At 37.5% G+C, this 11,957-nt stretch overlaps 2 protein-coding genes across 13 annotated transcripts in view; one reads left to right on the top strand and one right to left on the bottom strand.

Moving 5' to 3' along the window:
- Positions 1–1,452, bottom strand: part of LOC5510106 (protein N-terminal asparagine amidohydrolase) — a 31,724-nt gene extending 30,272 nt beyond the window's left edge. For 9 of the 12 annotated variants that reach the window (XM_048719880.1, XM_032379185.2, XM_048719885.1 and 6 more), the window contains exons 1-3: positions 1,297–1,452; positions 1,126–1,228; positions 202–267 (exon numbers count right to left, since the gene is read on the bottom strand). In XM_048719880.1, the coding sequence (XP_048575837.1) occupies positions 202–267; positions 1,126–1,228; positions 1,297–1,380 (253 nt within the window). In that variant the 5' untranslated portion in view covers positions 1,381–1,452. The remainder of the gene's footprint in view (positions 1–201; positions 268–1,125; positions 1,229–1,296) is intronic. The other 3 variants (XM_048719881.1, XM_048719886.1, XM_048719887.1) reach the window with 3 other exon arrangements.
- Positions 1,453–1,705: 253 nt separating this feature from the next.
- On the top strand, positions 1,706–11,744 carry LOC5510105 (general transcription factor 3C polypeptide 4). The gene is made up of 8 exons (XM_032379182.2): positions 1,706–1,868; positions 2,058–2,290; positions 3,705–4,153; positions 7,046–7,206; positions 7,426–7,630; positions 8,039–8,187; positions 9,147–9,504; positions 10,447–11,744. Exons 1-8 carry the CDS (start codon positions 1,731–1,733, stop codon positions 11,007–11,009), a joined length of 2,256 nt encoding a protein of 751 aa, XP_032235073.1. The 5' UTR covers positions 1,706–1,730; the 3' UTR covers positions 11,010–11,744.
- The last annotated feature ends 213 nt before the right edge of the window (positions 11,745–11,957 follow it).

Here is an 11,957-nt window from a genome sequence, read left to right as displayed (position 1 = left end):
TGCTTAGGGCTTTGGCGGATACATGGGGGGTGGATTGGGTGGATATCCACCCCCCTTTTTGATTAAAAAATGCCTGTTTGAAGAAAATAAATGCCTTCGCCTGCTTGACTTTGCTGATGCGACAAATCCAATTCAGTGTAAAGTATTTTAAGATCTATGCAGTGACCTAAAACGAACCACTGGATCAGTTGTAAGCCTTACCTTTTTCCTGTAGGACAATTATCTGACAGGTGGTAGCATCACCAGATCCTATAATATGGATGTTTTCTACACAATGAGAGCATGAATATATAGATTACCAAAAAAATCACCTTACAAGATTGGGGTGGGCATAACAGTAAGAAAGAAGTTTCTCCATACTGGGGCAGGGTGGTGGAGCTGGGGCTTATGACAAAATTCAGAAAATAACTTTTTGGAATAAAGATAAGCTATATCATAGCTGTTAACTCACCCGCATTAGCTGGGTGTCACAAGATTTTAAACCTCATCACATTCTCTGTATTCACCCACACTGACTGTCTTGGGTTTTTAGACATATTTAGTGTATTTCACCAGATTTCACAAGATTTCTGTCCAAGTTGAATTGACAGCTATGTTATATATACAGCTAAGAGATTTGACATTTTGGAACTTGTAAAATGCTAAGATTTGTTAAACATTTATAGTGTACTTAACCCCTTTCCCCTTGCATTATTTCACATACATTTCCTATTTTCCCATTACACTTTTCTGAAAAGTGCCCCCCTCCCCCATTATTAAAAATGCCCCCTTGCCCCACCCCGACTATTCGAGATAACCACAGGCCAGTACTCAAGGGGGGTGCAGGGGGCGCGAACGCACCCCCCACACACACACACACAACGGTCGAAAGTCCACTTTCGGTTCTCAATAGACATGCTATTTGTAGACAAAATTATAAAGCATATGCTAGCCAAATCCTAAAATAAACGTCCCTTGGAGATACTGCAAAGGCATAAAAAATCCCTATTTGTTCTTTCAGGGGTGATCAGATTTTTATCAGAGAACTCTTCCCCCCCCCCCCCCCCCCCCGGTAAAAATTAGGTCCATTTTTCAACTTTCGCCCCCCCCCCCCCCCCAAGAAAAAAACGGGCCTGAACCACAAACCATCCTGTGTAGTGACAGTTGCATACTCTCTTTGATGGACATAAACCAGTCCTGCCTTTCCCACATCTTTACAAGCCTGTCTGATGAGAGAATCCGATCTTGCCTGAAAAAGAAACTGTTTAGTAAAGAAAATTTCGTAGACGAATTAAAATTCGTGTTTTTTTCGCTCACCTTTAAAAGCGGAAATCTTTTCACAAGATCATTTATGTTGCTTATGGTTTCATCAACAAGTGTTCCTTCAACTATCAATGGCATGATCAAATGACGTTTGGAACATTTGAACTTATTTGCTTTTTGCAAAGATTATGTTGTCGAGCCTGCAGATACCAGCGGCGTTTCTTCCAAACACAGGGAACCCAAAATATCGTTTAAATATGTTTTTTGTTGTTGTTGTTGTTGATAAAAGAAGAAAGAGAAATTCATATTATTGAACTCTTAGGTAATGTTAAACTTTAAGCTAGCAGTTTTTTTTTTTTTTTTTTTTACAACGACTTGCATTATACTGTATTATAATAACGATTGAATAACACATTTTGATGTTGGCTCTGGAACTGGCTTGGTTTTTACCTGTGGTGCCCAGTCCACCTCTAGTTATTTAAGTCAAAATGGCGGCAAAGCTGATCTTTTCTGGCGAAGTTATTGAGGAGAAGTTCTTGCAGCAAGTGCAGTCTGTAGCTGGCTCTATCTCCTGGTCTAAAGATGACAGAATAGCTGTGATTTGCGATCAAGGTGTTTATGTTTTTGTATCCTTGAATTCTAGAATTTACAGTCCATTAATTAGGTATATTTCTACTCAAATCATCATTTTTTTCTTTGTGTTTGCTTGATTATTCAGATTAAATGGATGTAAAAGTATAGGTGGTGACTTTACTTCAGTTAATATTAGATTTTCATTCTGATGTACAATTTTGAATATCTTAACTTTGTACTAGTCATTGGAAGTGTCAGAAAAGCACCGTGGAGTAGCATATACTCTCTCATGTATTCCATGCGATAAAGAAGTGGCCTCACTTACAAAAATTAACGATGGACAACAGTTTTTCAGTCAAGCACTGGACGCTTATGGAACACAAAGTGTGGGGTTATACTTAGAATCAACAGTTATATCTAGCAGTATGATCAAAACTGTTGCATGGTCCCCCCCAGGATGTGACAGGGAAAAAAGGTAAAAATGTTAGAGTGGAGAAAACTAAAGCATAGAGGTGTGAGCATAGCTGTCAACCTCGCTTTAGGAAAAATACAGTGCATGTATCAGAAGTACCAAGATTGCTAATGCGGGAGAATACTGTAAATGTATGGATATTTTCAAAAAAATTAGGCTTGAGAAAAGGTTCAAAATCTTTAGACTCCTGCCTAATGCGGGAGAGTCGACAGCTATAGGTGAGCAAAATTGGGAAGTGATGGGATAGATGAATGGTCCTGATTGATTTTGAGAGATTCCAATAGAATTACTGGAGAATCGATTTTATGCAATTTGGAATATTTGCCTGTGCACCCTTCTCCCTCTGCAAATCTGGCAAGTAAAAGTACAGTACTGACATAAAGTAATGCAACCGAATTTTGCTGAAATTCGCTGAGCATTTAGCAATAAATCGAAAACACCTGTAATTCGCAGAAAGCTCGGCAGGGCCAAAATCCCTTTGTTTTGCATGCCTCTGAAATCTCGGCGAATTTTCACCTAAGCGAGAATTTTAGGCAAATGTGGTTCTAGCTGAACTTCGCCGAAATTTCTCTGTTCTAAATTTTCGGGTAGACTTGTACAAAAGAAATTCCTGAAAATGTCAGACACTAATCTGCTAATGTTGGCAAAGTGATTTCGCAGAAAACAAGTTTTATTTTTTTAAAGACAGAAGATTCCTCTTGATAGGAACCTCAAACTTCCTCTGATTTTCTTAACATAGTTTAATACCAAAGCAAAGTTTTGAGGAGAACCAATCCTGTAGTTGTCTCCAGAACTTGTGCGTTGAAAAACTTCTATAGCTCCATTCGAAAAGACCACTATGCAAAATATCAGCCAGCTACTGTATAGTTGAGTCAAGTTATGTGGCTGGTGTCTTTGACAAGCTGTGATGCCATCCATGGATTATTAGAGAACAGATGCACACACAAAACTATGCCAATTTTTTAATACAGTATAATTATGAAGTTATTATAGTAAACATCATGCAAGCAATGACGACAAGTGTGGGTGTGGACTCTGTAACTGTAACTCTTCTTGATAAAGTCAAATCCCACTTTTTGGGTTTTCTTAAAAGTCAGAAGACAGACTTTGGTTCCCAAAGGTGTCTCACGTAAGAGCTGACTTTTGGGAATTAACTTATATGTTGAATCTTTTTTTTTCAATCTACAAATGTGATACCTTGCTCAATAAATTGTTACATTTACAATTAAAAATAATTCATTTTATTTTTCATAATACAGTATTACATGTTTGTTAATCATTTTTCATATCTACAGTATACTGTAGTGATTCCTCTAGAAGGTAAACATTTTTCTCTTCCCCTTGCCATATTGTTGTTACTGTATGTACACCAGGATACCACTGTAAATACAACCTTCACATATTTTCATTTCTGCAGGTGTATCTTTGCATCCCTTTCCATGGACTTCAAAATCAAGATACATTTTTGCAGCTCTAACAGTTGGCAAGAAGCAACTGAACTATCCTCTGCCTGGCAAAGCTACTGCAAAGAGACATGTTACTTTGACACTTACAATAAAAGTTCAGGGATTTGTGATTTCCAAAAGGTTACAGTGAAGACTTTACCACTCATCAACAAGTGCTTAAAATTCATTCAGTTTACTACTTTGGTGTGGTGCGCAGAACTTTTTATGCAAGACAGGGATTCAAGTGAGGCATCAAATAAATTTTCAGTGCTTACTGCAGCTACAAGAAGTGGCATTATCTCATTTTGGAAGGTTCCTGTTCCAGTGGATTCAAATACGAGTGCATCTTTGATTGGAACTTGGGATACACATATGGAATGGCCATGCTCGATGGATTGGTTAGCTAGTTCACAACATGAAGGTTTGAATATTATTATATGAGATTATGTTTTACAAAGAGTCCTGTGCCCATGTAGATTCCTTGTGCGGCCATTTCTGGTGTTGGTCACGTTATACAGTACAGGTCTAGAGTAACATAACCTCCACTCGTGAGTACTCGAGACTCGTGCATATTCTACTCGAAAGTGGCTCAAGAGTATCGACTCTCCAAATATTCATAAGCTTGAGCGTGTTTGCAAGTGATTTATTCTTTTTTTTCTAATCCGTCACTTAGTCAATGACATGAAGTAATTAGGACTGCGTGCGTGGTTAGTGAAGTAAACTCAGAAACATCGAACATATTTATTTCTCTATCTTGCGAACTTTAGCAAAACAACTTGAATGTATAAACGAACACTCCTGGCATTTTCGCTTTAGATATGACAGCAAGCAAAGAAAAATAATTTCTTATAAAACGTATAACCCTCCAATGTTCCCCTCCAACGCTACCCTCTTGTGCCAAAAAAGTGCTGTTGTTTCCACTTCATGTTTTTATTGTGTGAAGCTATCACAGTTACTGTACATCATTTGAAAACCCTCCATAGGATAACATACATGTGCCCTACAATTTTTGTGTGTGAAACCTGAAGTACTAAAGGAACATTACATTAGATCCAATCAGCTTGTCCCATTAAAATAATTGCTTTTCTCTTTTGATAAATATTGACAGAGGAAAAAAAATGTTCAGTAATCTTGAATTTTTGCATAGAGGTTCCTTATATTATGTAAATCAATATACAAGCAGTTCTTCGTTACAGGCGTTACATTTGGAACACATTTTTCAAATTTCATCTTGTCATATCTTCATTGCATTTTAGTGTTTAAATTATACTTGTGTTTTTTAGTTAAGGCTTTATCGACCTTAGATGCCCATGATAAAAAAATAAGTAAAGCTATATTTTCTGATTTTTACATTGTAGTTTTGTTAGCGTTACAGACGTTACATCAGAAAAACTGCTTTTTTCAAAAACTTTTTTTTAAATTGAAAACTCTGTGAATCTAAAATCATGTTTGTGTTATCTTTCTAATAAACCTTATGTTAGGATTTTAGATGTTTTCTATGTAAGGTTGACTTTCAAGGATGCACCCATAGTTCTTGAACTATAAAGGAAAACGTTCTGTTACAGACGTTACATGTTTTGTTAAAGACGTTACACGTGTGAAAATGTAAATCCGTAATTAACTTTTTTGATAATATTATTGCATTTTATATATCTTTTGGCAACTTTCTCTTTTAACTACTGGTAAATTTTATGTTTTTATCTATAGATCTAGCTAGATATAATTTTTTAAAAACCACAGGGAGCCCAATAAGGCAATTTCCATGCAGTTGATAAAATCAAACTATTTTCATATGTTATAGTAAATTTTAGTACCAAAATGATTAAGTATCAATCCTGTCTTATTTATCAAACAAACTATATCAGGCTTTAAGATTTTTTTTATCGTTTTTCTGATTTTATTATAAATTTTCAGCCTAAACATAAAAAAAATTTCTTATTACAGATTTTTTTGCATAGTCATCTCTTGAAGAAGTTAATCACTTGTTTTTGCTTTTGCATCTCACAACTAGTCTAATAAGAAGTGGCCAAATCACTTAACATTTTATTTTATTTTCTTTTATGGGAGTAATAATGCATAAATGAAGCAAAATAATACATAGTAATTTGTGAACTGCTTTCACAGCCTAAATTTTGCATTATGTCCTTGACAGATAATCTGGAGAAATTGGACAGGGCTTCTGGAATTACGCGAAAAAAAAATCAAAATTACGCGGGATTCTTTGCTAAATTACGCAAAATTAATCATTACGCGCTAAATTACGCGGGATTTTGCAATACATTTTTCTTTAAAAATCAAAATTTTGCGGGATTCTTTACTGAATTACGCGCTAAATTACACGGAATATCAACTGTTACGCCCAAACTACATTTTGTACCGAAGGAAATCACGAAATAACTTGAAAAGGTTAATTTTTATTTTATTATTAGTCCTAGGCCTTCGTGGTTTAGCAAAGAACGCCTAGTCATATTATTTGTTTTAGAAATTCAGTTCAAAATATCGCACTCTTACGAAGAATATCTCTCTTTTTTTACGAGAAATAGAGGTAAGAACCCTAAAAGAACACATCAGCTGTGCACTTCAATGTTTTGTCTTTCAAAATTTAGCCAAATTACACGGAATTTGTGGATTACGCGGAGAAAGCCAAATTATGCACTTCCGCACAAGCGCATGTAACATCTGTAACAAAACTCAGACCCCCAAATTAAAATTATTTTTTATGTGTAACTATTTTTTTGTTCTATACTTTTTAAAAGAGTTACATGTATGGATGTAAATCATGAATAGAATCATCGTTTATGATAGTAATGTTGAGTGTTATAGAAAGAATTCCACATAGTGGTTGTGAGGCCTTGTCCCAAGTCAATAAACCTTTGGCGGTCTAGTTGTTTGGTGCCCCCCCCCTGAATGTGCATCAGGTAGAAAAAAGAGAGAATAAGAGAGTACAAATGTGAAAAAATCTATTCAGAAATGTGAGTTTTGAAATTTCCATTTTTTTGGTTTCTCATGTGGAAATGCTCATACACTGTATGTATCAAAAAGTGTTTTTTTCTAATGGATTCGTCTTCGAGATATGAGGCTTGAAGTGCAATTTTCAAATGTTCAGTATGAATTCTCCTCAGAAATTAAGCCAACTTTGTTCACTTATATCTAAATTTCATATCTTCTAAATTTCTTTTAAATTAGGAATTAAGCTTTTGGTCAGAGGAACTCCTTGTATGTGAAAGCTTGAGCTTATATATTGAGAATTGGAAAATTTCATCCATTTTTTTTTTTGCTTTGTCATAAATATTATAATTCAACTTGTTTCTAGGTCTCCTGGCTGTTGGAGATTCATCTGGGCTTCTCAGAGTTTTCAGGGTCAGAATTGGAAATTCTTCAATTGCGGATGGGCCAATCAATGTTCAGGTTCTTTGGAAGTTATGGGACCATAAAGATGAAATGGCAATAAACTCCATTCATTGGTCCCCTTTGGTAAATAAGTGATTAGGATAAAGTCATAAAAATCTTTCTGCAATTCCTGGTTCTGACATGAGGAGAAGTAAGTTTTCTTCTTTGCACACAGGTAACCCAAACTCTTACTGTAAGGGTAGAAATACAGTGAACATATAGGGAAAAAGTAGACCTAGAAACTTGTATGAAATTGTTAATAAATGATTAATGATTACCTGTGGCCTCTACCCTGTACTGTAGGGGGCTGAAGGCAGCATGTACTTATTTGCAAGCAAGACCTCATCCATCATAAGGTTCACTATTCCAGAAAATGGCACCGATACTAGTCACAGACATGAAATTATACATGGCATACACCAGGACTCTGTCATTGCACTGGACGCATGTGCCAATGGAAGTGTGTTCTCATGTGATTCGACTGGGACAGTCCAGAGGGTGGCCATGGGTGAGTTCCGATTACAGAGAGGCGGTATGAGGTTTAGGGAGGTTCAGGTACACAGGGATTTAAATTGATAGGCAGATAGGTAAATCATTGCAAAGGAAATGGGGCAGATACATTAACAAAATGTAGTAAGATCTATGGATGATCGATTGTGAGGACTCACACGAAAACATACCTTAGAGCCTTTCAATTCAGCAAGTTCATCCGCGAAACCAGCGCGAGAATTCTGCGAAACCGACGCAAGCGTTCAACAAGATAAGTGCGAGCATTCCACGAGATAAGCGTGATCTACAGTATTGTAGCTAGACATAAACAGATAGAGACTGTAAGTAAGTGATAACAACTGGTCAATACTCACAGACGGACAGATGAAATTTTCTCTGTATGATAGTCATATTTACTTAACTACAGGCACCCTGATACCTGAGGAGCTACAATTGGAGACCAATCGCAGGACCCCATGTTATGGTCTGGGGGTGTCCTCAAATGGACTTTACACTGTCTTGGTTCGTAGTACGGACATTAACACTGCCAGCAAGGCTAACGTCCTGAAGAGCTGGGTATGTATGTACTAAATATATTATTAGGCAACCAAGTCAGTTAAGGAAAAGCCCATTGGACAAAGGTACGGATCTATTTTCCATAGAAATCTGCTGGGGAATTGTTTTTTTTTTTTTTGGTACTTTATGAATTTTACAGCACAACCAGAAAAAACGATGAAGACCTATATACATAAAATATGTGTGGAATGTTTATTGTCTTCTGATCAATCAGACACGAGAATTCAGACACTGAGAGTTGTTGAGACATGTTTCTAGTTGATTATTTGAATATGGGGCGTGATGGGGCGGGACGAACATTCCATACAAATTTCCGGTGTTCACGGTTTTACTGGTGGTGCTGTAACAACAATTGTAACAATTTCATTAGAAGTAAGTACCCGTATTAACCTTTAATAATGATAGAACATCAGTTCAGCTTCCTTATAGGGTAAATATCATTGCTCTACAGCATAGCTGTCAACTCTCCAGCATTAGGATGAAAGTCTCAAGATTTTGAACCTTTTCTTAAGCCTAATTTTCTTGAAAATATCCATACATTTACTTATTTTCCCTAGCTATCTTGGTACTTCTGATACATTCAAAGTATTTTCTCAAGATTTTTCCTAAAGCGAGGTTTACAGCTATGCTACAGGCCCGTACCCAGGTGCAGTACAAGGGGGTATGTTCACAACCCCCCACAATGGCCAAAAATCCACTTGACTGTAGGGTTATACATTTGTATCCTAATCCACAGATCTGTATAACCTTTTAACAAGAATAATGTACCTCAATGGTAAACTGTAGTTAATGTTGGGTATTAGTTTTGTTTAAATTAAAAGCAACTTCGAAGTCATTATGTAGTACATACAGTATTTTTATGTTCCGGTGTTCTATATTTCTGAATGAAAAAAAAAAAAAAAAAACCAGAAGACAATCCTGCATCAAACAATGGACCCTGAGACTTTGTCTGATTCCAGGTTCAGTTTATTTCACTTGTTGATGAAAGCACCCTCTCAGCAGCCATCAAAACAGCTACAATAACTGGCACATTATCCTGGGATGTCAGACAGGCCCTACGTCATTACGTACACCAGCAGGATGTCCCTGTCCCTGCATGGCCCTTGATGGACCAGCCATTGGACTCCCTTAATATTGCGTCCCTTCGCATCCGTTACTGCGTGGTGCAGCAGTTGAATAAGAAGAAGGCGAGTCCTGAGGATGAAGCAATTAATGATGGGGAATTGGAGGTTTTTGACTGCATTTTTAGATTGCTGGCTTTAGAAAGATTGACGTCTTGGTTGGACTACTATGAGGGAAAAGGGAAGGAATGCCCAGGTAAATAACCAGATTTCAACGAAAGTTTGTGTAGTTGTCCCTTCCCCAGGACATCCAGGCTAGTAACTAATCATACTATTTTAGAAGTAATACTGGAGAACCCGCAATTTTGAACACTAAAGCTAAATTCAATCGTATTATCCAAGGGTCGTATCTAATCCAAATGCATGCAAATGAAAATGAAACAATTGATTTGATTTATTTGCATATGAAGAAAACATTTTCGTTTTGGAGGTCTGGTACAGGGGAATTTTAGTTTCTTTTCAAATACTTTGTCCGTTGACTAAAGATGGTCACAGTAACTGTTTTTCTCTTCTGTTAACAAGTCATAAAGTTTACGAAGCACCTGCGGTACGGCAACCTTAAGAATCATGCAGTTTTTCCAAAAAAAAGAATATATTAGTTTCCTTATATGGAAGTGACCGCGTTTGTCAAAAACGACAATTTTTGTCTAAATTTTTTTGATATGCATGCATTTGCATTGAATACGGCTCATGGATAATACCACGTTTAAACTCATGGATAACACCACGTTTGTTCATTTTTTATCTTGACCAATTTTTACCATGATGTTAACAGGAACTGTTTTTTGTCATTTATCAGTTCTAGAACACTACAATTTATTAAAATATCACCTACCAATATGTTAAACAACTCACCCTCTGTTTACCCAAACTGATTTTTGTCTCCCGAGATCGTTTAAGAAGGTTCTATTTCACCCAATGGTTCAAATGTTTTTTATCCTGTAATATGTATACTGTACTGCACATTGTACATAATTGCTTTATAGTTGCTTTTCAACTTGAAATAAAGTGGTTGAAATAAAGTAAAATGAAATAGAACTCCTGCTATAGCTCGAAGTGGATAAGCGTGTGTTACTATCGTTTAGGTTTTAAAATCTTGAATATCAGAATCTCCATATCGCACGATTTTGTTATTAAGTTGCAGACCGCACATGCGCACTGATCGCTGCCGAGTGGCTTCTACTGAACCTTGACGATGCGCGGTCACTCAGCCTCGCTACCAGGACCTACAGAGCCCTAGGCCACACAGCCCTTGCAGCACAGGCTACCCAAATCCGCAAGGACGCTTTAGTGGTTATTGATGAAGATGATGATGAGTTGAAGGAGCCTGGCTGTAAAAAGGTGAAGATTGGTAAAGTTGAAGGTTGGTTAAACAGAGAGCCTGCCGTCTCATCTCCTCATAATGGGCGGAACACAAGAACGCCTTCGTCTTACACAGACAGCCGGCTGCCAATCAAAGAATCATGTCCAATATGCAAGAGTGAAGTGCCTCTGACCGATCTGCGCCGCGGTGTCTGTACAAGTGGTCATTCCTGGCTGCGATGTGCTGTGTCATTTTGTATCTGCGCAGAGTTCAAATATCACGTGTGCATCGAGTGTCGTGGATGCGTGTCAACTGGTAACGAGGAGACGTCGACATGGTTACGGCGCTTATTACGAAGGACAGATTGTTGTCCTGTTTGCGGTAACTGGCTGTCTTAGACGAATGTCTGGTCTGTTTACATAGGTTGTTCTGTTGTCGTGTTTGCGGTAACTGGCCGTCTTAGATGAATGTCTGGGCACTTGGTACACTGCCAAAGACGTGATCCTTTTTAAGTTGTGAATACTATTTGCGGTAACTGGGTATCCTATATCCTAACATGAAGGATAAAGCTGTTACATGGTACATTGAACACTGTCATCGACGTGATCAGCTGAAGCATGCAATCAATGAAATACACACCCTAAGCATCTATTCTAAGATAGATGAGAACCAGTGTCTTGTAACAATATGTTATGAACAACGTATGTTGAGGCCACATATGTAATAACCTGCCACATTTGTTATAACGGCCACATTTGTAATAAGGTAGGCCACATTTGTAATAAACTGTCCGATATATCATGAAAAAGAAACATCGTACGACAACCAAACCTGGAAGGTGTCATGTTGGTGTCAAAGGGGGTGCAACCAGGTGGTCACGTGATGTGTGACGTCGTCGATGGCGTCATAAAAAATATCCATATCCCACGAAAGAAGCACGTATGACAACCAAACTTGATAGGTGTCATGTAGGTATCAAGGGGGTGCAAAGAGATGGTCACGTGATGTGTGACGTCATCGATGACGTCATCAAAAATATCCTTATCCCATGAAGGAAACATCGTATGACAACGCTTGTGTCAAGGCAGGTGTCAACAAAATGATCACGTGATATGTGACGTCATCAAAGCAAAGCAAATGGAAATAATATCTCAAGAACGGAGCTTGTCAAGGCAACCATATTTGTTATTTGGGTTATTGATACAGTGGAAAACGGATATATACGCGCCCATCTCTTGGGAGAAAAATTTTTTTAAGATCCACCAAACAGTAAGTCGAGCGCAAACGCTTAGTTTTTAGTCGGTCTAGAAGGGCGTGCATTGTGATGCCTTGTGTATGTGTCTAAA

The sequence above is a fragment of the Nematostella vectensis genome, chromosome 12 (assembly GCF_932526225.1).
Source record: "Nematostella vectensis chromosome 12, jaNemVect1.1, whole genome shotgun sequence".
In the NCBI taxonomy this organism is placed as follows: domain Eukaryota; kingdom Metazoa; phylum Cnidaria; class Anthozoa; order Actiniaria; family Edwardsiidae; genus Nematostella; species Nematostella vectensis.
The sequence above is the reverse complement of the archived record's forward strand: the minus strand, read 5'-3'. Positions and strand labels throughout refer to the sequence as shown.

Coding starts and splice junctions, on each gene's coding strand:
- LOC5510105 (XM_032379182.2), top strand. CDS start 1,731: ATGGCGGCAAAGCTGATCTTTTCTGGCGAAGTTATTGAGGAGAAGTTC. Junction 2,291..3,704: donor GGATGTGACAGGGAAAAAAG/GTAAAAATGTTA, acceptor TCATTTCTGCAG/GTGTATCTTTGCATCCCTTT. Junction 7,207..7,425: donor CCATTCATTGGTCCCCTTTG/GTAAATAAGTGA, acceptor CCTGTACTGTAG/GGGGCTGAAGGCAGCATGTA.